Here is a 26,450-nt window from a genome sequence, read left to right as displayed (position 1 = left end):
CTAGCGAGGAATCGCACAGAGCTTATATGGATGGGGTTTCATTGTGCTCCCAAAAACGATACCTGTGTTGACTTCTGTCACTCCCTCCGGCAGGGTGAATGTGAATGCCCGCAGCAGGTTGGATAAAAAGAGGAAGAGCTCCATCCTTGCCAGTAGCTCCCCCACACACACACGGTGCCCTGGAGAGGGAAGGAGTGCTGCATTAAATACCTAAGGATTTCTGGAGCTACCTCCCACCTTCTAACCTGCATGGCTTTTCCATAGGCATCTTTGCTCAACTCGACATTTTCTCTCAGGACTGACTGACTGATCAACACAGAAGTGTAAGTCCTCTTGCACTTCTCCTCGCCCTTCTCCCGTCTGTGGTTACAGGAGGTAGACAGCACGTGATAGGAACTGCTCAGTATGATTTCAGGCCACACTTTTCAGTCTCGAGGAGTTGCTGATGCTATGAATATCAAATACCCTCTTATTCTAACCTGTCTCCCCATGAGACACTTCAGGAATCTCTGGGTTCTGCCTCTGTTTCCATTTCACCCCTGTGCTGGCTGGCTCTTCTCCTATGACACACTGAAATCCAAGGTTAACATGCCTGTGCATCCTGCTTATTAATGCTTTCTCAATATGTGATAGGGAACATGAAGATATGTACTGTGCTATTTGTTAAGCAACTCACTCAGCTGTTGCAGCAGGGACTTGACTATATTTCATGTAACAAAGAAGACTTGATAGCAACCTCTAAGCAGAATTTCTACAGGACGACTGAAGCAACCCAGAAACTCTGCAGCATTGTTAACTCAGCCTTACCAAAGAGCCAGTAGATGATGAAATAAACAGTATAAGGGAGCTGGTCAAACACCTGAGATTCCCCTTAGAGTTGGAAGGTTAGAAAATCATGGGATTCCTCAAAAGGTGCTTGTAGAAAAATAATAGACTAGTATGCCTGTTGCAACGAACTGCATAATTGCTATATAATTATTGCAGTTATTCTATTGCAATTCAGAAAGGCCACAGCAGGTCTGAATGTTTTTGACACTGTGAATACCTGCTTGAAATTTGTAGACTCATCTTGTCCATCATGTGCAGGTGTCTACGTACCTGACGGTGCTTATCACTGCCTTATCTGAATCTGTATTTATTTTCAAGGGTGTGGCAAAAAGAACCCCTGTGTCTTCAGGACTACCACCCACATCAAATTAGAAACAAAGATGCATATTTTCAATCCAAAATACTGGAACCTGTGAAATACTAAGAAACTCAAAACTGAGCAGTATAATAGAAGGTGCAAGGCATCCTTACTTACATACCTTGCTCCTGCATTGCTATTGAGTCTGTTAAAAGAGAACCTACAAGCAATTCGTATATTTAACATTTCTCATCATGACACTTTGTTCAAGTTGTTTAAACTTTAAAGGAAACTTTACCACTCAGACAAAGTTTCCTGTGCCAAACGTTTTTGGCAGGTGTTAGAAATGTGCTGTCCCCAACACCCCCGCCCCAAATTCCTCTAAACACAGCCAAGTTAATAGTCTCTGAAAAATCACAATTCACCCACATTTCTATCTGCACTGGGTGTGATCAGTTCTGGGACTGTTCCTGAAATTATTCTTATGGGGGACTTCAATCATCCTGACAACTGCTGAGAGGGCAACATAACAATGCAGAGGCAATCTAGGAAGTTTTTTGGAAAGTGCTGGAGACAACTTCCTGGTACAAGTGTTGGGGCGACCAGCTAGGGGCCCTGCTCTTCTTGCCCTGCTGCTCGCAAACAGGGAAGGACTGGTGGGGGATGTAGTGGTGGATGGCAGCTTGAGCAGCAGTGACCACGAGAGGATTGAGTTCAGGATCCTGAGGACAGGAAGGCTGGAGAGCAGCAGAATAAGGACCCTGGACTTGAGAAAAGCAGACTTTGACGCACTTAGGGAACTCATGGGCAGGATCTCCTGGGAAGCTGGTCAGCGGGGAGAGGAGTCCAGGAGAGCTGGTGGCACTGGCAAGAAGCCTTACTGAGAGTGCAGGACCAAACCATCCCAAAGGGCAGGGAGACGAGTAAGTGGCAGAAGCCCAGCTTGGCTTAGCAGGGAACTCTTCAGTAAACTACGTCACAAAAAGGAAGCGTATAAAAAGTGGAAATTTGGACAAATAACTAGGGAAGAGTATAAGAGCATTGCTCAGGGATGCAGGGATGAAGTCAGGAAGGCCGTAGTGCAACTGGAGTTACAGAGAGCAAGGGGCATGAAGGGAGACAAGAAGGGTTTGTACAAGTATGTCGGTAGCAAGAGGAGGATATGGGCAAGTGTGGGTTCCTTCCCAAATGGTGGAGGCAACCCTACGACACAGGATGCAGAAAAGGCTGAAGTGCTCAATGCCTTTTTCTCCTCTAACTTCACCGACAAGGTCAGCTCGCAGACTACTGCACCAGGCAGTACAATCTGGGGAGGAGGTGAGCAACCTTCAGTGGTGAAAGAACAGGTTAGAGACTACTTAGAAAAGCTGGACATGTACAAGTCCATGGGGCCGGACGGGCTGCACCCGAGGGTGCTGAGGGAGCTGGCTGATGTGACTGCAGAGCCATTGGCCATCATCTTTGAAAACTCATAGTGATCCTGGGCTGCATTGGTAGGTGTGTTGCCAGTAGGGCAAGGACAGTGATTCTTCCCCTCTATTCAGCACTGGTGATGCCACATCTGGAGTCCTGGGTCCAGCTGTGGGCCCCCCCACTACAGAAACAATGAGGAAAAATTGGAGAGTCCAGCAGAGGGCAACAAAACTGGTGAGGTGGCTGGGGCACATGACTTGTGAGGAGAGGCTTAGGGAATTGGGCTTTAGTTTAGAGAAGAGGAGATGGAGGGAGGGAGGACTTAATAGCAGCCTTCAACTACCTGAAGGGGGCTCCAAAGAGGATGGAGCTGGACTGTTCTCAGTGGGGCTGAACAAGGAGCAGTGGGCTCAAGTTGCACCAAGGGAAGTTTAGGTTGGATATTACAAAAAACTCTCATGAGGAGGGTGGTGAAGCACTGGAACAGGTTACCCAGAGAGGCGGTGGAGTCTCTATATTGGAGGATTTTTAAGAGTAGGCTAGACAGAGCCTTGCTGAGATGATCTGTTTGGGGTGGGTCCTGCTTTGAGCAGGGGGTTGGACTTGATGACCTCCTGAGGTCCCTTCCTGCCCTCATTTTCTCTGTTCTATGGCTAACTCAGAATCTGGGCTTTTCTATACTTGTAAGAAGCAAGTGTCAGGGAGAATGGGACTGAGCACATCTTGCTCACATCAGTTAACTCAAGTGCTCCAGAGCTGGAAGTCTGTCTTGAGGCCATTCTGGAAGCACCCCAGCACCTGCTCTTAACCACAGACCCTGCAGAGATGAAGAACTGGCACTGGAGATGGTGGATTTCCAGCTCTGGCATGAGTCAGTAGATTGAAATGAGCAGGGCATGCTCAGCTCCATCCTGCCTGAGTCCTACTGCTGATGCAATGTAGAGGAGTCCCACCTCTCCTGCACTCTTAGTGCTCCTGGAACTGGCCCTTAGGTACCTTAAAGGGAAAGGGGGGAACCCTGACAAGGGGAAATCTGAGATCACTGAACAAGAGAACAGGAGCACAAGAGGAACAGGGTAGCAGGAAGGAAAAGGGCAGGAGCCAGAGGGAGGGAACAGAACAGGAGGTTCAGAACCAGGTTAGATTTTATAGACTTTCATAGATTTCATAGACATTTGGGCTGGAAGGGACCCTGGAGGATCGAGTCCAGCCCCCCAACCCAGAGGCAGGAAGTCAGCAGGGATCATAGGATCCCAGCAAGATAAGCATCCAAATGTGTTTTGAAGGCGTTCAAAGTGGGTGCTTGAACCACCTCTGGCAGCAGTCTGTTCCAAACCTTGGGGGCTCGGATAGTGAAGAAGTTCTTCCTTATGTCCAGTCTGAAACGGTTGCAGCGGAGTTTGTGGCCATTCGACCTCGTCATCCCTTGGGGCGCTCTGGTGGACAAACGTTCCCCCAGATCCTGACGAGCACCCCAGTAAACTTACAGGTGGCCACCAGATCACCCCTGAGCCTGCGCTTTTCCAGGCTGATGAGTCCCATGTCGTCGTAAGGTCTGTTTTCCTGACCTCTGATCATGCGCGTGGCTCTCCTCTGGACTTTCTCAAGCTTCTTCACATCCTTTTTGAATTGTGGATCCCAAAACTGGACACACTACTCCAGCTGCGGCCTCATCAAGGCTGAGGACAACAGGAGAATGACGTCCCAGGATCTGCCTGAGAAGCATCTAGACGCAAGCCAACGTTTTGCTCGCTTTACTAACTGCAGCATCACACTGAAGGCTCATGTTCATCTTGTGGTCAACCATGACCCCCAAGTCCAATTCGTCTGTAGTGCTAACCAGCGTAGCACTGCCAAGCCTATAAGCCTGGTGCAGGTTTTTCTTCCCAAGATGGAGAACCTTGCATTTTTCGGTGTTGAACACCCTCAGGTTCTCATCCGCCCATTTCCTGAGCCTGTCAAGATCTGCCTGGATCACCCTTCTGTCTTCTGGTGTGGATGCTTTGCCCCAGAGTTTGGTGTCGTCGACAAACTTGGCCAGTCCACTTCAGACACCAAGGTCCACATCATTGATGAAGATGTTAAACAGTATAGGCCCTAGGACAGAGCCCTGAGGGACCCCGCTGGTCACAGCGCACCACGATGATTGACTTCCGTCAACCACCACCCTCTGGGTCCTGCCGCCGAGCCAATTCCCCAGTTAGTGGATTGTGGTGAGGTTGAGGCTGCAGTTAGCCAGTTTTGCCAAGAGGTGATCATGGGATACCAGATTGAAGGCTTTTTTAAAGTCAAGAGATACAACATCAATCTCTTCCCCCTTGTCCAGGTGATAGGTCACCTGGTCATAAAAGGAAATGAGATTGGTCAAGCAAGACCTACCCGCAACAAACCCATGCTGGCTATCCCTCAGGATATTGCCATCAGCTAGCCTGTATAGGATGGCCTCCTTGATAATCTTTTCCAAGACCTTCCCTAGGATAGAGGTCAGGCTGATGGGCCTGTAGTTTGCCAGATCCACTTTTCTCTCTTTTAGGCACCACATTGGCCTTCTTCCAATCGTCGGGCACTTCACCAGAGAGCCAGGAGTTCTCAAAGATCTGTGCCAGGGGCTGAGCTATGATGCTGCCAGCTCTTTGAGTATCCTTGGGTATAACCCATCAGGGCCAGCTGACTTGAAGGTATCCAGCCTGTCAAGGTGTTCCTTCACAAGGTCAGCTTTGATAAATGGTAAGGAATCTCCCTTACCTGGGCCTCCCTGTCCCGCAGCAGGCAGGGTTGTCCCACGAGGCTGGTGAAAAACTGATGCAAAGTACCCATTTAACAAGTTTGCTTTTTCCTGGGCATTGGTTGTCAGTTGTCCCATCTGGTTTAGCGGGGTCCAATGTTGCCCTTGCTTTTCCTCCAGCTCCCCATATATCTAAAAAAGGACTTTTTATTGTCCTTGATACTTGTAGCTAGCTGGAGGTCCATTGCAGCCTTGGCTTTCCTGGTTTGCTCTCTGCAGGTCCAGACCAAAGCAGAGTATTCCTCCTTGGTGGTGGTTCCTGTCCTCCATCCTTTTTAGGTCTTCCTTTTAAGATGTAGGAGGTCCGCCAGTTCCCTGGAGAGCCAAGGGGGCTGCTGTGCCCTTTTGCTGCCTTTCCTCCAAGGCGGGATGGACTTTGCTTGCGCATCCAGGATCACTCCCTTGAGGAACAACCACTCGTCCTGAACTCCCCTCCCCTCTGGGTTGTGGCCCTTTAGGGCCTCCCTGACAAGCCTCCTGAGCCTGTCAAAGTCAGCTTTCCTGAAGTTGAGGACTTCTGTATTACTGACTGACTTGCCAGCTTTACGGCAGAACCGTCCTCTCCTAAAATGGGACAGGAATCTGGGATACCTGGTTTTCAATTTACCTTTTCTTCAGATGGCTGTGAAACCACTAGCAGTTGCACATCGCTGCTCCACAGGGAGGACCACAGCCACCGAAGTCTCTACTATTGTCTTAAGGTCCTGACCCTGGTGGTGAAACATGATGGGCTTACCCATGATGGGAGTAAGCTCAAGCACTCAACAGTTAGGAAGTGTGCAGTTGTATTTGGGCCCTCTGGGGTGTATGCGGTCTGATACAGTCTTTTGTGATCATATACTATGTTTGTCATAGTACCAGGCCTCATTCAGTGTCATTTAGTTGTCACTGCTTTTACCTGTGGAGAACGGCAAGAAGGCGTCTCTGCTCACAAAGTTTCCATCCTTGTCCAGGAAGTGGTTTGGGTTGAACTCTTCAGGCGTCTCCCAGTGCCCAGGGTCCGAAAGGACAGAGTCAATATTTGATAAAATGAAGGTGTTCTGCAAAGAAACAGCCATCACATCAGTTCTGTTCATGATTTCTATTCATTAGATCAGTCAGCGAAGACAGAAACAGAGAGCATTCAATTATAATTTACTGTATCGTAGAGACATTCATAGGTAGATCTCACTGAAATTCTTCATCTAAAACTTTTTTTTACACTAAATAAGACCTTGCTCTGAAACTATACACTTTTGCAAAAAGTTTTCACTTTTTCGACTTTTCAGATTTCTTTAGCAAAATTGAAAAAGCTGAAGCGTCATGGTTTTTGTTTTGTCTTTTCCTCTCGTTTTTCGTGTGTGTTTTTTGTGTGACCAGAGATAAAGAAACTCCTTGTCCTTTTTGCTTTTCTATAATTTTGGTCAAATTGAAAAACTTTGAATGTTACAGACAAGCAAAAAAGAAGAATATGGAAAACAAGAAAGAAAGAATTTCCATGCATCATTTATTGTACCACAATCCATGAGAGAAGCAAACAAGGTAGAAAAGGGGAAAATAAAGATTATAATTTTTTCTTAGGAAAACAAACAAAAAAAGGTCATTCTGGTTAGAAAGCAGTGGCATGAAAACAACTTTGAAATGTCACATTTCACAGTGATTTTTCCCTGTTCTGATCAGCTCTAGTGACAGGATGAGAAACACGGCCCACTAGGAACAGATCAGAACATGCTGGGAATACATGGGGTATTATCTACAGCTGTTCTCAGACCTCCTATTGCCACAGGCCAACATACAGAACTTTTAACACGTATGACACAGCGCTCATCTATAATAATAATAGGCTCATTCTGTCTGTCCAGCGCACTCTGATTGGTTGTCTTGGCAGCCAATCGCAATGCTTACTGAAACAACCAATCAGAGCGCTCTGGACAGACAGATGGCGGTCTCCACCAAAGGGAAAAAAAAATTGGTGAAGAGCCTGATCCTTTTTCTTTTTCTCGGAGCCTGCTTGCCTCTGCCACAGCTGGGGAGCCAGCTGCTAGTGGGCCCTGAGCTGTGGAGGGCTCCAGTGCTTCCCACCACAGTGGCAGCGCCCACCAGGACCACCTAGGCAGGGTGCCAGTGGGTGGATGCTGCCGTGGGGGTGCCGCCAATGCAGAGGGAACCACTGGGGTCTCCCACAGCTCAGGGCCCGTGGGTAACTCACTCCCAGCCACAGGAGATACAGGCAGGCTCTGGGCTAGGGACAGACATTCAAAAAGCCCAAGCCTGAATTGATTCAATCGTTGCAGATTAATTTAACATGGCTAGGCTAAACTGGTTTGTAATCATACTGACATCCCCTCTGGACTGAGGAAATGCCGGCAGATGCCTGCAGTGGCTCAGGCTAGAAGCCGGGGGGTGCTAGAGCAGCCCTCCCTTCCCTTCTATAGTGCTGGGGGCATGGAGTGGCCAGACCCGAGCAGGATGCTCTGATTAGGGAGGAGTCCTCTCCCGCCTCGCTGTTGATAACAGAGCACTGAGTTACACAGCAGAGAGTTACACAGGGAGTTGTTAGCATTTATCGGCTCATCAAGCAAACAACAGCCTTCAAGCTCTTAAACAACTTTTTCCAAGGAAGGAGCAGAGGGACGTTACAAGCTACCTGTTGATTAGCTTCAAAAGACCCTGAGCTGACACTGTCCTGCCTGCCTTTGTCTCATCTCCCACATCATGGACTGTAGCCAGCATGTGGTAGGCCAGCTAATGCTGAGTGGTGTCTGTGTAAGGCAGAGGGTAGTGGGGATTGCTGCTTAAGCAGGGAGTGGTGAGAGGGAGAAGGGGAGCAGGAGGAAGCCAGGCAGACCCTGCTATGTCTGCAGTCTTTGCTGGAGCTGCAGCCAGGGAGCAGAGGGAAGGGGTCAGCTCTGCTGGGCTGGAGCAGAGAGCAGAGCCCAGCCCAAGACTGCAAAGCATCTGGGATGCTGGAGGACTCTGATTTAACTTAAACCAGGAAGGGGTCTGGGACAGAAATTGCATAAACTGGTTTGACCAAAATCAATTAAATCTGATACCACCTTCAACCAGGTTTCTCTCAAACCAGTTTCAGCCATTTTCAAACTGGTTTATGTGCACTGAACATCTGGTCAGTTACAAGTTGAAACCAGTTTCTGATCACTTAAACCAGTTTGTGTGTAATGCCTGTCCCTAGCCCGGGAGGAAAAAAAAAAAAAAGATCAGGCCCTTCACCACTTTTTTTTTCCTCCTCCATGAACCCTGCCCGTGTGAGCTGCTGGCGGTCATGGAGCCCCTGAACTGTGAGGGAGCCCAGTGCTAGCTGTGCAGGTGCAGCCCCAGCTCGCAGACAGCACCCACCAGATCCAGTGGTGCACGAGGTGCTGGAAGCCCAGATGTGCTTGGGGAAGCTCGGGCTTGGCGGCCTTCCAGCACCCTGCGCACCTTCCCCGCTGCCTTCCAACCACCTGGGACCTCCTGGGAATGGGCTCAGAAAGGCAGCAGAACAGCGGCAGGGACAGTGCCTTTCAAGGGTAAGAAGTTTTGATTCTGTTACAGTATTTGGTGAAAGGATAACTAAAAATTCTGTATTTCAAGAAATACTTTTGCAATAAAAAATTAATCTCAATGTTTTGTGGCTTTCAGCTAGTTTATAATATTGTGCTATGACGACAATGGCTCTTGTTGGGCTCTGCCAACACTTGCAGGATATGAACATTCAGGTCCCCAAATAAGAAAGCACTTCAGTGCATCCTTATTCAGGAACTTTTACACATATATTTAACCTTAAACATGTACCTAAGGGATATAATAATCATATTCCTTTCAAGGGAAACTGATATAATGCAACATTATGTCTGCATGATGGTTTCACAATACAAGTGTAGCAAAAACACCCCCATTTCAACCCTACTTCAATCCAGGTCAATGTTAGGGTGATCTGACTAACTGCTACTGCTATGGCTAGAGGCTCATGCAGAGCTAACCTTCTGATCCATATGCTGTGCACTTCTAAGAGACAGCTACCCCACCCCTTCTAAAGCAGCTTTGAGGTTCCTCAGTGCCCTCTTCTGAATATGGATGCTTACCTCAATCAGGGTCATAGGAAGCAACTCAAAAAATGAATTTAGGAAAAACATCACAGTACATTTGGGAATGAGTTGATGCAGTTTGCTTTCTAATATTAGATGGAAGAGAAGCATATTAAAATAGGCCATGTCTCCATACCTTTGGGACTGAAAACCCCAGCAGATCTGTGTCCCTCACACTTGCCCTGGGAAGTGCAATTAAGACAACTCTGCTGTAACGCAGGATCTCATGAATTACAGCATTTGTGTAGGGCAGTTTCTTGCGATCTTCATAGCAGATTGTGTGGGACGAACCCAGCACAGCATCCAGTTCCTGCTGGACTTTTTCTGAGGAAAAACATTCACATTAGATATATCATGTATTCTGCACCCTGTATATTTATCACTTATCCTCTTTAGTTCCCTTTGATTGATTGTAGTGATAAGAATGAAATATAAACATACATGGCAGGGCCCAGATTGGATGCCAGGTGCCCCAGCAGAACCCTGCCTGTGTTCTGTGGTGAGTTCCCAGAAACCGTTTTTGCAAAACTCCCAGGAGTGACCAGGAATAACGGGGAGATTCAGACTAGACATCAGGAGGCGCAACTTCACGGTCAGGATGGCTAGGATCTGGAACTAACTTCCAAGAGAAGTGGTGCTGGCTCCTACCCAGGGGGGCTTTAAGAGGAGGCTGGATGTACACCTTGCTGGGGTCGTTTGACCCCAGTACTCTTTCCTGCCATGGCAGGGGGTCGGACTTGATGATCTGCTCAGGTCCCTTCCGACCCTACCTACTACGAAACTATGAAAACATTTCATTTGAGACAAAACAGCATTTTCCAGCAACGATTGTTTCCAGCAAAGAATTCCCTACTACCTCTTATCCTAATAGCTATGTCAGATATATGGTGTAAGCTCCCTGGGATCCCATCCTTCTGTAGTGCTGTACACGGTGGAGCTCCCAATAAAAAAATTAAACTTGTTCCTAGGAAGTGACATTTCTGAATTAGAAGACCACCTCGGGCTGCAGCTCATCTGGTTCAGCAGCTACTGCAAGCCATCTGAGACCGCGTTTAATGTTTTAAAAGGATGCAGAAGGACTTCTCTTCCTACACAAATACTACCCATGGCTTGTGCATGGGCCCCATCTCACCTTGGATATCAGGGTAAATCAGCATATACAGCAGTGCCCAGCGCAGCGTGGTGGTTGTGGTTTCTATGCCTGCCACAAAGAGATCAAAAATAGACTGAACCAAGTTGTCTTCCTCATATGTCGACTTGGGGTCTTCTTTAGCCTGTGGATGATAATCAGAAAGATGGTGTTAGAGCACAAGAGGCAGGGCTGCGTAACAACATGACTTCATTGCTGGAATGTGCACTACATGCCCATTCCAAAACAAAAATCCCCTCTACAAAAATCAGGACACAAAGCTTCTTGAACATTTTCTCTAGCAAATATGGAATGCTTGCATTACTCTTCTTGATGTGGTCTTATATTTTGTACTTCTGAAACTGTAAAAATCAGTAAAACTATTTCCTATCTAACCCTGCCTTAAACCTCTACATTAGCACTCACCCCATGTCATAGATCACCATGTGCCTATCATCATGCACATAGCCAATCTCTTTCTACACCTCTTTGTGTTATTATCTTGTTCTCCTGACCCAGCAGTGGCCCAGCAATGTCCATTTGTTTGTTTTTATATTTCATCAGTCGAGTCATTCCAGCTCAGAGATCCCAGTGATGTAAGAGGACCTCGTAGGAGGTACGTTCCTTGTATAGGCATTCAGTTTCTCCTGGGAGAGTTGCTTATTTCCCAGGAGAAACAAGAAGTGTACAGATGTTCAGGCTTTTTCTTCCCGAGTAAAAATGGCTGCTCCACTAGAAACATAACTTGAGAACAACCAGGGTTAAATCACTTCTGGGAAAGTTTCTCCTAGAGAGAAAATGTCTGTACATGCTATGGCTTCTCTCAGAAGAGAATATAGCCCTCCATGTGCATCCCAGAACCCTCCTTTCCCCTTCCAGTTGACAGTGTGTCGTTTGCTGGATTCTGCTGCTCCAGCAGGGTATAGAACATGCCCTCATCACAATCCTCATATTGTGCTGCAGGGAAACACAGGCTGACCATGGGCAGTCTGATTCTGATTCAGCCAACCAGTACTGCCCTATGCAGTTCTGCAGTGTGTTGCCTGGCAGACCAATGGAGCCTGCAGATGTGTGCGCAGGGCTTGGGCTGCTGCACAGCGTCAGCAGTGCAAGCTCTCCCCTCTCCAGGGACTCAGCATTCAAATGCTTTGGGTAAGTTTCTTTATCCAGAGAACAAACCTGGGAGAATTCTCCCAGATTATTTGAATGTGTGTATGTAGCCATAGCCACATACTGCGCACACACTTACTTTGGCCATCTGAGCCAGGTAGAAGTCAATGAAATTCTCAGGTTCATCTGTTCTGTCACACTTCTCACAGCTTCTGATCTCCTCTCTTATTATAGAACGCACAACATCAATGCCATGGGCTACCTTCTTGTGGGGTCCAGGGATGTAGTCCATAAGCCAGGGAAAATACTCATGCAGCTGTAGAAGAGACGCATGATAAAATGATAAACAGTTTGGAAGATAAGTCATATGAGGAGAGGCTGAAGGAGCTAGACGTGTTCAGCCTGCAGAAAAGGTGCATAAGGAGGGATACGATAGCAATCTTCAAATATCTAAAGGGCTGCCATAAAGAAGAGAGAAAGCACCTTTTCTCTCCTGCTGCAGACTGCAGACCAGTGGTTTGAACTTGCAGCAGAACATGTTTAGACTGGGTATATGAAAAAAACTTTTTCACTGTTAGAACAATGAGGCAGTTAAACAGACTGCCTAGGAAAGTTGTGGACTCTCCACCTTAGGAGGTGTTCAGTAAAAGGTTGGGCAGGCATTGATCAGGGATGGTCTAGGCATAGCTATCCCTATATTCTACTATGGGTATTTCCTATGCATCTGCTTGCTGGTTGCTGCATGGGGCATGACTGGGGCGTGGTAACATTCCTGCTGGGACTTAAATCCAGAGTTCCTGGCTAGAGGATCTTACTACCTCCATTCAGAGTTAGACTGATCACATTTGGGGTCAGGAAAGAATTTTACTCCATGCTTAGATTGGTATGGACTGGGGGGTTTTGTCCTCCTCTGTGGTAGGGGCATGACCTGAAGTCTCAAGCACAAATACCAGCCTTTGCAGCAGCAGGATGTAGGCTGCTGTGGTTCCCCTGCTCTCCCTGTGGCGGGTCAGTTTGTTACGGCCTGTGGTTTTGTTTGGGGTTGACTGTGTAGTTTTGCTAAGAGATCAGACAATGGATTTGTACAAGATGGTTTGGAAAGGGTTAATCTTGCCTCAGCCACAGCTTTGGACTAGATGACCTCTGGAGGTCACTTCCAGCCCAACTTCTCTATGATTCTCTGATTTTTACGGTGGTGCCACAAGGTATTTGACATTGTTAAGGGGATTACCAATGTCAAAACAGGCAGGTTGCTGGAGTACTCAATGATTAAATACTCCAGCAAGTGCATTTTCAGTACCTTATGGAAGAATAATGTTGGAAAGAAGTCATTTATGGAACAGCAATCCAGGGGCATATGGTTTTGATCCCTAAGTGTAAAACTGAAAAAGCAGAGAATTGTAGAATATGACGTTAGTATTAATTACCCATAGATCTAAAGCCTTTCTTATTCCCCTTCCTCTGTGTGGCAATATTATGACCTTTTTGTGGCCACTGTTCATGCTGTTGACTTCTCAAATGCGATGCAGGGAAAATAGAATGGGAAGCAACACTTGGTGAATTCTGTCGTAAGGTAGATGTGACACGTGTGGTGTTATTGTTCCCCTGTGTTCATCTGTAGGCCTGGTCCTTCCTAGGCTGAATTCCACTGACTCAAGGTAACAGGTGCTACATTTTCCTTATCAGTAAGAAGTAGACGTGGGCTAGGTGCTCCCAGACCCATCTGCTGAATTACTGATACAAGTTTTCAGAGCCACTTTTTACATTCTTAAACACAAACACTACAATCAGAAAATACTGCATCTGATCCTGTACAAAACTAGCTGAAGTATCTCTAAAAAGCACAGCCCTGAGCTGTGTGGATTTATGCACAGACTTTCCTTGTTAGGAAACCAAACATGTCACATCTACATAACAAACAGCACATACTTGGTGATCTACAAATATGTAATCCACTTACATAGCTTCCCTACTGCTTCTTTATTTTGAATAAACTTATTCAAAGTATTTCATTTTCAACATTACTCTATTATAGCTCTGTCCGCTGATAACAAGTTTTGGCAAGTCTTCAAGGGCCACAAGTGTAGCCCTGCCCCCTGGCAGGTGCCCCACCCCCTGTTCACCATCTTGTAAACAGAAGTCCTGCCCCCTAACCCCTGACCTTTGCTGCTGGAGTTTCTCCCCTTGCCCAGGAAGTACTCCTTTTGGGGCAGGGAGCAGTTTGCTTGTCTATTGTGTGTGGAGGGGTGCGGGGTGTGGTTGGGGGAGTGTGTGGAGGCATAGGAAAGGAGTGTGTGTGGGAGGTGGGGTATGTGTGGATGTGGGATATGTGTGGGTATGGTTGAGGTGTGGGGTGTGTGGGACTTCCGTGTGTGTGGGGTGTGCTTGGGATATCACATGGAGGTGTATGGAGGGAACTGCTGGATGTGTATGTGGGTATGATGTGGGGGTGTGGATGCATGTGTGGGGAGGTGTAGGTTTGTGTGTGGGTATATGTGCGGGTATGGTACGTGTTGGGGGGTGAGGGTGTCTGTGTGCGTGTGTATGGGGTTGGGGTATGGTGGGGGTCAGGAGGAGTTGCTGGACGCTGGGGGAACCTAGCACTTCCCTGGGCAGGGGCAGCAGCAGGAGCCTTGCTCAGGAGCTGTGCCTGCTTTGAGGGAGGCTGGGAGTGCAGCACGCTTTGCCTCGGGCGGGACTCAGGGCAGCTGCAGGTGGGACCGGATACAGTTAATTGGCGGGTGCTGCCTGCGGGCTGGACCCAATTAGCTGGCAAGCTGGATTCGGCCTGTGGGCTGTATTTTGCCCACCCCGATATAGACATGCCTTCAGCCACTGTATAGATCCTCTCCCGATTCCACGGCATAACTGTTTACTCCCACCACCTTCCGACACCCACCAGAAGGAACAGCCAGTAACGGGGAGATCATTTCAGGATCTACATACCTAAAGCCCTGTCATCCTAAAACTTACTGAACACTGGAATTGTCACAAACACCCCACAAGCTAATTGGAAATTGAATAGACCATCAAAGCACAGGATCCAGAGAATCACAGAGGGCTGGAAGGGACCTCCAGAGGTCTAGTCCAAGCCCCTGCCCAAGGCAGGATTCAGACACAGACAGTTCATGGTTGACTACGACCACGGCCGGCGGTGAGAAGAGACCCATCTGCAGCCCTGCAGAGCCAGCAGGCCTCCCTGGGGCGGGCACCTCTGGGCCGGTGCTACTGTTACTTCCCGTTGTGGTTCTTTCGACTTAAGGGTGTGTTTGTTGCGAGGAGCGGGAAGATTTTGTGCATTTATGGGGACAGTCACAGCCCCATTGTGGGAGATGGCAGCGTGGACTTGGGAGGGACATCATGTGGAGGTGGGAGGGGGCTTTCCTACTTGAAAGGCAGGGAGTGGGAGTGGGTGGGCAAAGGGGGCAGGGTGGCCTGTACAGGACCCAGATGTAAATGAGGACTGGGAAGCACTGTTGCATGGGGCGGAGAGGGGGACACTGGTTTGTGAGAGGCAGGGAAGTGGGGCTGGGGGGGTCTTTAAGGTTCTGGGGCGGGGGCGGTTTGGGGCATCTGTTTTGTTTTATCCTATTATTTTTGTTTTTTGTCTGGTTTTGTGACTTGCTCTGTCTAAGCAGCCCTGAACCTTCTTTGGGGATAAAAAAATCTAATAACCAAACAGACAAACGTTCTGTTTCTGCTGTGAAATGTTACCATTGTCAGACTGATGCTCACACCCGCAGGCCCAGAAGGCTCCATTACGTATGTTAGTACTTCTGGCTACTGTAGTGGTCCCTTAAATTATAACACTCACAGCCCAACTCTCAGTGACGTTCACTATCCATTCTAAGAAAGTAAACAGATGTTTTCCTTACGAAATAAAAGGAACTGTTCCCATATGCAATAATGTCAGCAATAATTTCAATTAGCCTGTGGAAGTGTTCATCCTCTAGGGAGAAGCGATGTCCGAAAGCCACAGCACAGATCACGTTTGCGACAGTATAGCCAAGGACCACAGAAGGGTCCAGAGATCTTCCTGCAAATACAGTGATTAGCATTTACTATTAATGCTTCTTCTTACTACCTCTCCCTCTAGTGGGGCAGGAGAGATTAAACACTGTGGCGATGCCCCTCTATGCCACTGGGTTCTTGGAGGGAAAATACAGATCACTGACAAAAAAACCCCCAAACCCCCAAATTTCAGCCAGCTTGCTCAGTGAAGAGAAGCAGCAGCAATAGTAACACCCTGCTCTTCCAGTCTCTGCATTAGTAGATCTTATGTTTGAGAGTTTAGAGAAGAAAACCCTAACCCTAGGGAGGTAGCTGTGGTCTTGTCTTCAGCAGCTGTGACTAGCCTAACCATTAAGGCAACCCCTCTCTTTTTTCCCTCTGGCTGCAACTCATCTACCACAACAACTAAACGGTCGTTCAGTACAGTACACCAGGGCCGGGGTGCTGGCATGCACCCCCCCCAGGCCCTGCACCGGGAGGGCCACAGGCTGTGGGGACGGGTGCCTGAGATTCCCCCTCCCACACCACAGTGGAGGCAGCGCGGGTGACACATGGCCCCCTCAGGCCCTCCCCACCACACAGCAGTGGGAGAGGCAGCTGCCGGGGCCTGCAGACAACACGTTAGCTGTCTGCAAGCTGCCCCTTGGCCAGCCCTGCCATGCACAGTCATCCAGTCCAAACAACCTTCCTTCTCTCCCTAAAGGAGATTCTAGCATATATCTGAACTTGGTTGCAAAGCGGGGGGAACTGTTATTCAAGCTGTGCAGTAGTCTGGTGGTAGAGAATTCACTACATTTTCTAGTACCTCCAAACCCTGAGGTTTTCTATGTAGCTCTCCTGCAAGAAAATCCTCAACTAGGCATTAAAATACTGGCTCTAGAGTATTAAGATGCAATGCTCAGCTCTGCCCATCGTCTTGCATTTCATTCCATGTAGTCTATGAAGAACCCAAGAACTTGGGATGGTCCATGGTGTTTCAGGAGGCAGTGCCGCTCTCACTGTGCCACGGGCTGGTTCACATGGTGGGAACACGAGAGGCATCAAAAAGCACCTTGGCAGGGACAAACCTTTCGTGCTGTTGAAGTGCTCCACCAAGTGGCAGGCCTCCTCCTGTATTCGGTGCTCCTTCCCCGTTCCCAGTTTCCGCAGGATCGTGAAGCAAAAGCGTCTCTGCTGCTTCCAGACATGACCATTAGAGAACATAATACCTGTGGTCACGGAGAATAACATACGTGCCATGCTGATACTTTTGGAAAAACTAAAGCATGCACACAAACGAGGGTTACACCTAAAATATTTTATCTGTCATGAAAAAGAACTCTGCAAAGGTGGGGCTACAATGATTTCTTTCAACTGCCATCTTTCTTTGAAACTGAAAAGGCATAAATTAAAATCACCCCAGAGAAATCCCCCCTTTAAGAAAGTTCCATCTCTTTAAAGCAGGGGTCTAAAATCTCAGTGCACTTGGGGCTACTCATTATATAGTAGCCTGGTTTTCTAACTGCACGCCTCCACAGTCTGTGGGGCTGTGGAATGGCCTCGGGCAGGAGCTGGTAGTCACAGGGAGCACAGCCCCCCGGCACCCGACTTGCTGCAGATCAGAAGTACAAAGCAGAGGGGCAGCAAGCACTTTTGGTGCCCTGGGCAGAATTGTTGTCAAGTATTGCAGAATGGGGGTGCCAGGTGCCAGCGGATGGTGCTGGTGCCCTGCTCTACTGGAAGCAAGTTCCCATCCAAGGGGCGAGGAGGGCTGCACTGACCAGCCGGGGGAAGTTTGTGTGGGGGGGGTTCTCAAAGCTGATCACAAGCCATGGTGCTGGGCCCCTGCAGGAGGAGCTCTCGGCACACGGAGGGACCTCCACCGCTGTGAGCGGCAGGGCTGGGCTGGCAGGCACAGGCTGGGCGAGCTCCACCCCAGAGCCAGCAGCAGCCCCCTTGCTGCCTCCTGCGCTGGGACCTCTCTGCACCCGGGGTCTGAGCAAAGAGGCAAGTCCCAGGACAAAAGGAAGGAAAGGTGGTTAAATGAAATGGATTATATTGAGCTACTGGGCAAATTGTTTGTTACTATATTCATTTTAAACATGGGCTTTATTGTAAGCATTAGATGAGTTTGCATATTTATGCGATTCATGGATATTATAAAATGGAACGAGTGGTTTTAAAATATTTGAAAATTTGTAGTACAACTGATTTTTTTAAAAATATTCTAGGAATCAAAATATAATTACAGAACTCATTTAGAAAACAGCTTGGTTTAGGATTTTCCCAGCAGTTAGAATCATGGAAAATGAGGGTTGGAAGGGACCTCAGGAGATCGTCTAGTGCAACCCCTGCTCAAAGCAGGACCAGGCTTTGTCGAGTCAGGTCTTCAAAACCTCCAAGGATGAAGACTGCACCCCCTCTCTGGGTAACCTGTTCCAGTGTTGTACTACCCTTCTAATGAGGAAATGTTTCCTAGTATCTAACCTCAACTTCCCTTGCTGGAACTGGAGCCCATTGCTCCTTGTTCTGTCATCTGCCCCCACTGAGAACAGTCCAGCTCCATCCTCTTTGGAGCCCCCCTGCAGGGAGTTGAAGCTGCTATTAAATCCCACCTCGGTCTCTTCTTCTCCAGACTAAATAATGCCAGTTTCCTCAACCTCTCCTCATAAGTCATGTCCCCCAGCCCCCAAACCGTTTTCATTGCCCTCTGCTGGACTATCTCCAATTTGTTCACGTCCTTTCTGTAGCAGGGGCCCCAAACTGAACACAGGACTCCAGATGTGGCCTCCCCAGTGCTGAATAGAGGGAAGAATCACTGCCCTTGACCCACGGGCACCGCTCCTACCAATGCGGCCCAGGATGCCGTCGGCCTTCTCGGCAACAAGGGCACACTGCTGGCTCCTGTCCAACTTCTTGTCCCCTGTCCCCCCAGGTCCTTTTCTGCAGAGCTGCTGCCCAGCCCGTCACCCCCAGCCTGCACCGGTGCAGGGGATTGCTCCCTTCTAAGTGCAGGACTTTGCATTTGTCCTTGTTGAACCTTTTGAACCAATCCTCCAATTTGTCTCCGTCACTCTGAATCCTAGCCCTACCCTCCAGCATATTTACTACTCCCCACAGCTTGGGGATGCACTCCAGCCCATCTTCCAGGTCGTTGATGGAGCTATTGAATTAAATTAGCCCCAGAACCCACCCCTGGGGGCACTCCAGTTAATACAGGCAGCCAACTAGACATCAAGCCATTGATTACCACCCTTTGAGCCTGATGATCCAATTACTTTTCTGTCCACCTTACGGTCTATTCATCCAACCCATACTTCCTTAGCTCGCTTGAGAGGATATAGAATAACCCTCACTTTGTGCTTCTTTGAATATTATTGTTTGGTTTTCCAGTAGCATTTTACAGCTGTAATACAGGAAACTAGTACAGGCATCAAATAAAACAATTGGGAGGGCAGTGGGAAGCAAGACAGTAACAGGAAATATTTGACAGGTCCCTCTTTTAGGGAAGCAGAGGGCAAATAAAGTCAACATCATGAACTGAAAGGACCTCTTGGATCCTACAGTCCATTCCTGTGCTATTACAGGCATAAGCACTTTCTGTTCCTAAGATGATTACTGTTCCCTGCATCATTTCCTTCACTATTTGTCCCATTTTTCACTGAAATTGTACAAATTTTAAGACAATGATTCTCAACCAGAGAGCCAGGGCATCCTGAGGTACCATGAGCTCCTTTGAAGGGTACTGCAGGTAGAGTGAGGAGATAAGCAGATAAGGGCAGGCTCAGGTTCTCCCTGCCAAGCCGCTCCCTGCACCTACTGCCTGGCCCCTCTGCAAAAAGGAAGCACTGTAATAAAGACATTTCATTTTGAAATGGGGGTGCTGCTTAATCCACAGAAGTTATAGAGGGGCCTTAAGCCTAATGAAGGAGCCCTTGTACCTAAAAAGATTGGGACACACTGCTTTTAAGATTTTCAACTAGTTCAGCCTGTAGGGCTGGAAAACAGCAAAGGCAATTTTAACCGTTCCACACGCTTCCTATGGAACAAAAACATTACCGTTTCCATTCGTCAGCACATCAAAGGCAGCAGTCTTAGGCCGTGCAGAAACATCCTCTGCGTGTGTGGTCAAACCATCCTTCACTGCCTGGAATCCATGCAGCACGACCACAGGGATATCCGCCAGCCACAAAGTGAAGATGCGGCCATGAGTTTTTGCCATCTGTAGAAAAGGCCAGTGCCAGAAAAGCCCAGGTAAAAACCACTGCACCGCACAACCAAATGCTGGACCTGCTTCCTCCCCAGGGCAGGATGCCTCAGGGGTTGAGTCCTCAGTTTATCCTCACCTGGGTTCTTGCATCGTGTCAGCTTATTTGAAACCAACTTCCAACAATAAGCCTCCATGTGTACCCACACCAAAGATCAGCATCATCCTGAAACTCCATTGGACCCATTATGGGCCATGAAAATGGGGTTTTACCTGAGCCACCTGCTGTTTCCCTCTTTGATTGCTCAAGGCATCTGAACTGGAGCAGCCCTGTGTACTCTGAGTGGGACAACTGAACAGATGGAGAGGAGCGGTACCCTTTACCAACCTCATACAGAAGAAGGATGTTGGCTGTGGTAGGTTCAGGTGTTATTTCTTGCATTTTGTCAGGATTGACGGCAGTTTTATGAAGAGTTGAGATTACGGATTGTATAGCATGGTTTGGAGAGAGAGAATCCAGGGGTTGTACTAAACGACCTCTGGAGGTCCAAGCCTACTTCGCTAAGATTTCTATGATTTTTTTACCCCCTCCCTCCTAGATCACTGACAGTAGGCTCCCCCACAGAGAAACACAGTATGAAAGGGAAATTAATAGAGCTAGAACCCAGGACAGCCCTTTTCCCTTGAGCTGGATGTCAGGGAGCAGGTAAGCATGTGAGTCAGTACCTGCATTTCTGTGTGAGTTCACGTTCCCCAATGCCTTGGAGACTGAATTTTCAACCCGTGATTGTCGCACACATTATGGAAGGCTGGGGAGACTTCAGCAATGAAAGGCAGACTGAAAAGCATTATTTAAAAACATGTTTATTTCCTTGTTGCTGCCCTCTTGGGTTTTGGGGCTCTGTTTCAGGATTTTTGAACTCTTGGCATGACCAGAAGCATTTGAAAGGGTGGGGTGGGGGTAGACACATCACAGGAGTCCAGGAGGAACATGGTGGGACAAGGGGCAGGGGATGGGAAGCGGAGGAACAGGGTATACAGGACAGGAGGGGACAAGGCAAAGACACAGAGAGTCAGGCCTGACAAAGATCATAGCAGTGATTCTTAACCAGAGTGCCACAAGATCCTCTGAGGGGCACCACAGGAAATCAAAGGAGATAAGCAAGGTATGAGGATAGGCAGATAAGGGCAGGCTCAGGTGCTCCATGCCCACCACTCTCTTCCCCTAAGAAATTAGTTTTCAAAAGGGGGTGCTGTTCAACTCAGAGAAGTTACAGAGGGGGCCTCAATTCGGATGAAGGGTGCCTTGAGTCTAAAAAGGCTGAGAACCACTGTTTTATAGTCATAAACCCTAAAGGTCAAAATTATCACAAGTGCTGGCTACCTTGATTTCTCAGGAGTTCGGCGCTCATTCAGGCACCTGAACACATGGCTGAATGGTTACAGGAGCTCAGTGCACTGTCTGCTCTTTTAATAATCTGGACCTGTCTGTGGGTCCCCTCCGTTCTCCTGCACTGTCCACCACACTTATTTTAACCTAGTTTCACTTTCTTCTCCCCAAGACTTTGTGCAGCTCACAGAAGGATGCTCTTGGAGCCGGGCTCCCTCTGCTGTACACCGTACACAAGCAACCAGTTTAAATTATAGAACAACAGGTGACAGGTGAACAGATTAGGTGTTTCACCCTTCCCACGTTGCAAACACATGCACATATAGTCCTGAGCATTCTTTTAGTGGGAAATACTACAAAGCAGCAGTACGTCAAGGTCAAATCCAATATACTTGAAAAACTCCACAGTATGAAAGTTGCTCTTTAAAAATTTATTCCTGTTTTTCCTCTTCAGGAGAATAAAATGCTGCCTTCTGTATAGTTTCATTCTTAGTCATCTCAGATGTCACCACACTGTTTAATATTAACTAGTTTGATGCAATCCGCATTTAAAAACAAGAGATTTCATCATCCTGCTTGACTTTCACATCCACAGATTTTGGAATAAACTTTCCTGGAAATGCAGAAGTATCTAAGGCTACCAAAAATCACAACAGTTTTCTTGGTGAGCTTCTTAGTTCATTCGTTAATAGTCTGCAGATACATACCTTTTTGAGGTTCTCGTGATGAATTCGGAAGTTCATCTGAAAAAGGTTTCCTAAGAGTGGGAGCGGGACTGGTCCTGGAGGAAGCCGCCTGCGAGCCCATAGCACCTTCAGAAACTGCACAGACACAAGAGCTACAATGAAGGTGACAAGGACCTCACTTACTAACAACATTTTACTTCAGCTTTACAAGGTGGCTGTCTGCTGCAAATGCATGGACTGGATCTTGCTGTGTTAAGGTCTTCCCAGAAAGTAGATTTGATAAACACTCTCCCACCTCCCTCTCCTCCCACGGCCTCACACCATTACTGCTCCCAGTGGGAGGAACCTATACGTCACATGAACTGTGATGTAACAATGTCTCCATTGTCATCAGCGACAGATCTGTTTGAAGCCAAAGCTATACTTAGCATTTAAACTGCATTAAATGCTTCTTAGCATAGTAATGGTTGATTTGGCAGAGAGAAAACGGAAATTAAAGACAAAACTTGCAGCTTGAGCTGGCTGGAAGAGTAGGCCTGGAACCCATGGGCAAGGGAAACAGCTCCTTTGGTTTGTTTCTCCTGGGCATTGGGACACAGAGCTCCAGGCACCTTCTTGGGAAATAAGCAGGTCAGGGCCACACAAATAGGCCCAACATCACCAATTTCACATCCCAGTGGAAACAAGCTGGCAAGGTCCCAAATACTGGCTAGCCCCTTCGGCCAAGAACTGCCTCCCTCACCACATTCTCTTTTCCCAGCTCTCCGTTGGCCAATGCTCAAAGGGCGGCCAAAGGAAACAGTACAAAAACACACCCAAAGTTGCCCTCAAGCACAGAGGCATTGACACCAATGGCTGGGATGAACAAGCTGCTGACCGTTTGGTGTGGCGCGGCCTGGTCAACCAAGGCACATACCACTTGGAGGCCCAACGACTCAATACTGAGGTGGGAGGGGGAATGGCAGCGGAGGAGAAAAGAGAAGGAGACCAACCTGGAGCTGCAAATCCCACTCCCCTGCGCAACAATGTGCCCCCATTGCTGAAGAATTTGTGTTTCCAGAATCAGGCTCCTCAGTCACCTGAGGACCCATCAAGCCTTGTGGACGTTATCCTCGACTCCGAGGGACTGCTGATGATGACTGGCCAGCCCCTTTGGCTGAGGGGAAAGAACATTTTCATAGTGAAGTATATTAAACACAGCTTTTGTGCAAAGAAATGCACTCCTGGTTACATTATAGATGAGTCTCCTCCTTCCCTGGTCGGTGAGCCTCAGCTACTCAGCTGTTTCTGTCAGATAGATCTAAAACAGACTGTAAACATCAGAGGCTGTGAAATTTCAGGCATGCATTTGGATGTATAAATCTGGAACAGAAGGAGGCAGTGAGGATCTGACTGCTGCTTATAGCATATAATACAACTAGTTGTAGAGCAGTGATCTGGGTGCTTGCCACCTGGCTGCACTGAAGCCAGCCCTCCCCTCCAGTAAAGGAGCAGGGAGGGAGAGTGAGCCTGCCCATGTCCGTGGGACGGGAGGGAGAGAGGCTGTGAAGGGAATCGGTGACCCAGTGCAGCACAGGGAAGGGGACTTACTGGGCCCAGCTGTTCACTGCTGATCCTCTGTGCCACACGGTGGATCCAGTATCTTCAGAGGGCAGATCCAGCCCATGAGCTGTGGGTTGAGCCCCACTGGTATGTAGTATCACTGGACTGCTCTGTTCACCTCCACGTTCCCACTTGGTTTTCTATCCCAGCTTTAAGGCATAAGCTGTTTGGGCAGGGACCAATTTTTAACTTGTGTGCTCAGTCTAACACTAAGACACCCTGGTCCTGGCTGGGGTGACAAAGTACTGCAGTGATCAACCACTGTAAGAACAGCTTTGCATGGAAATGACCACGATTGGTTTGCTGAATAGAACAAATCCGACCTGGATGCAACTGCAACATGTCCATTCTGCTCCAAAAACACTTGTCTGTTTTCACCAACCAGGCTCTGTAGACAACAAGCAGTCACCTAGACAGAGTGGAGAAGGCAATGAAGAAGCCACTGCTTCCCAGCTCCATCCCCAGACACATGCACATAAGAAAAAAACAGTGACATTCAAGCACAGTGTATTGCCAAGTTTTCGCCCAAGGAAGATTCGTGTCTCTCTGAAAAGAAAATTTCCAGGTTTCTGTTACAATAGCTTTGGCTCAGGACACTGCTCAGCTTGGACAGGTAGGAGGTTTATAGGAAAGAGAAGTCACAGAGTCATAGAAAATGAAAGTTGGAAGGGACCTCAGGAGGTCGCATCTAATCCAACCCTCTGCTCAGAGCTGGAACTGACCATCCAGTGCAGGGTGTCAAAGGCCTGCAGCAAGGGAGAAATGCCACCAGGCCTAAGGTCAGGGAGGACCAGGTTAGAGAGCTTCTGGAGGGGCTGGATATGTTCAAATCAGCAGGTCCAGATGCTCTCCACCCCAGGTGTTGGGGCAATTGGCAGGGGTTATTGTGGGGTCCCTGGCACGGCTTTAGGAGCGCTCGTGGTGCTCTGGCCAGGTGCCGGATGACTGGAAGAAAGCCAACGTGGTCCCCGTCTTTAAAAAAGGGAAGAGGGAGGACCCGGGCAACTATAAAACCATTAGTCTAACTCCAATCCTGGGGAAACTCTTTGAGAAGATTATCAAGGAACACATCTGTGATGGGCCAGCAGTAGGGATGATGCTCAAGGGCAACCAGCACAACTTGTTAGAGAGTAGGTTTAGACTAGACATCCAAAGGTACTACTTCACAGTCAGGGCGGCTAGGATCTGGAACCAACTTCCAAGGGAAGTGGTGCTGGCTCCTACCCTGGGGGTCTTTAAGAGGAGGCTAGACGTCTACCTGGCTGGGGTCATCTGAGCCCGGTTTTCTCTCCTGCCTAGGGCAGGGGGTCGGACTAGAAGATCTACAAGGTCCCTTCCGACCTGACTTCTGTGAATCTGAAAGCAGGACCATCCTCAACTACATCATCCCAGCCAAGGCTTTTTCTAGCCAGGTCCTAAAAACTACGGTTGTGCAAAGCTTCAATCCCTGATTTGATTCAGTGGAAATTCAGCCCAATTCGGTGACCGAATCTCCAAATCTGAATTGAATCAGAGGACCCTTTAATCTCTCCGAATCGAAGCAGAACCCTCCGAATCAATTTGAAGAGATTCGGAAAGATTCAGCGATTCAGACATAGGCACAGGTTTAAATGTTTTTTTCTACATACCTCTAGGTAGCAGGCAGCTCGTGAATGCTGCAATGCTGGGGTGAATGGAGCGTCCCACAGAAGCTTGGGGGTTCCCCAGCATGCTCGGCAGCAGACCCAAAAGTGGACTAGAAGCACTTCCGGTCCACTTCCAGGTCCACCAGGGAGCGTGCAGGAGGGCCCCCCGCACTCCCGTGGGACACTCCATGAGCCCCAGCATTGCAGCATTCATGAGTTGCACCTGGTACCTTGAGGTATGTAGAAAAAACATTTAAAGCTGTGTCTATGTCCAAATCACTGGTTCTCCAAATCAGCATCGGATCTTCAGACTTGGATTCGGCTGAATCGAATCAGGGACAGTGAACAAATCAACTAATCGAATCACTGTCCCTGATTTGTGCTGAATCCGAATCCGTATTGAATAGGGCCCACTTCGCACACCCCTACTAAAAACCTCCGGGACATGAGCACCTTGTCTGCGAGTTGAATAAAGAGGGGAAGGCAAGGAAACATGCAGAGACAAGGCTGGCCAGGTCGTGTACCTGGAAGACGAAGTTATTGAGGATGACTCTGGGAGACAGAGGAAGATCTGAGAGCCAGGAGGTGAAATCGCAGAAGGTTCATGGGGAGGAGCAAGATCAGGAGTGGGCAAAATGCAGCCCACCAGGCCATTCTATCCAGCCCGCGGGGCCCCTAAAAATTTAGAAAATTAATATTTATCTGCCCTGGGCTGCCTGTCATGTGGCCCTAGATGGCTTGCCAAAACTCAGTAAGTGGCCCTCTGCCCAAAATAATTACCCGCCCCTGAGCTAGATGGACAGATAATGGCAATGGGGGTGTGGGGAATGAATCAGACACAGGGCTGTTCAAAATAGGACAGAGTGGGAAGGTCTAGGCTGGAGAGCTTAGAAGCATCAGGAATGTGAGAAGAGAGGCCCAGCATGCCCCCCAGGGTCTGAAGCCTCCATAAGTTGGGGCAGCTGGAGGCAGGCGAAGGGACCCATATCTCTGATATCTGCCAGGGTGGATTGTCTGCACTATCCATCAGATTACCAGACCTTTCAGGCACACGTGTCCATCTGCATGTAATGGGACAGCCAGCCCGTATACCCACTGCCTACGGCATCTCATGGGGCAAGTTCTCTTCCACTCCTAGGTTCTTTGTTTTTCTTCATTTTCTTTTTGGGATCCTCCTTGCCTCCCAGACCTTCCCTATTTACAGTGTGTTCAGAGTGGACCTGCACTGCTCACACCCACAAGTCCTCTCCAACCCTTCTTTGCACACCCTCCAGTGCTGCCCAAAACCTTGGTTGCACTATTTAACCTTCTGTTCTCCAT

At 48.4% G+C, this 26,450-nt stretch overlaps 1 protein-coding gene across 2 annotated transcripts; it reads right to left on the bottom strand.

Moving 5' to 3' along the window:
* On the bottom strand, positions 1-26,450 carry LOC149863200 (cytochrome P450 2J6-like). 2 transcript variants are annotated; one of them, XM_090052008.1, is made up of 10 exons: positions 26,437-26,450; positions 21,925-22,099; positions 19,680-19,842; positions 16,709-16,849; positions 15,506-15,666; positions 11,770-11,946; positions 10,524-10,665; positions 9,528-9,715; positions 6,223-6,364; positions 1-179 (listed from the first exon to the last, which is right to left on the bottom strand). In XM_090052008.1, exons 1-10 carry the CDS (start codon positions 26,448-26,450, stop codon positions 1-3), a joined length of 1,482 nt encoding a protein of 493 aa, XP_089908134.1. The 2 variants fall into 2 exon arrangements, with proteins under 2 accessions (XP_089908134.1, XP_089908133.1); XM_090052007.1 differs by lacking the exon at positions 26,437-26,450 and having other exon boundaries at positions 21,925-22,283.

Source organism: Crocodylus siamensis, chromosome 6 (genome assembly GCF_052110815.1).
Source record: "Crocodylus siamensis isolate JL-2025a chromosome 6, ASM5211081v1, whole genome shotgun sequence".
Classification (NCBI taxonomy): domain Eukaryota; kingdom Metazoa; phylum Chordata; order Crocodylia; family Crocodylidae; genus Crocodylus; species Crocodylus siamensis.
Note: the sequence above shows the minus strand (reverse complement) of the source record. Positions and strands in the feature narration are given on the sequence as shown.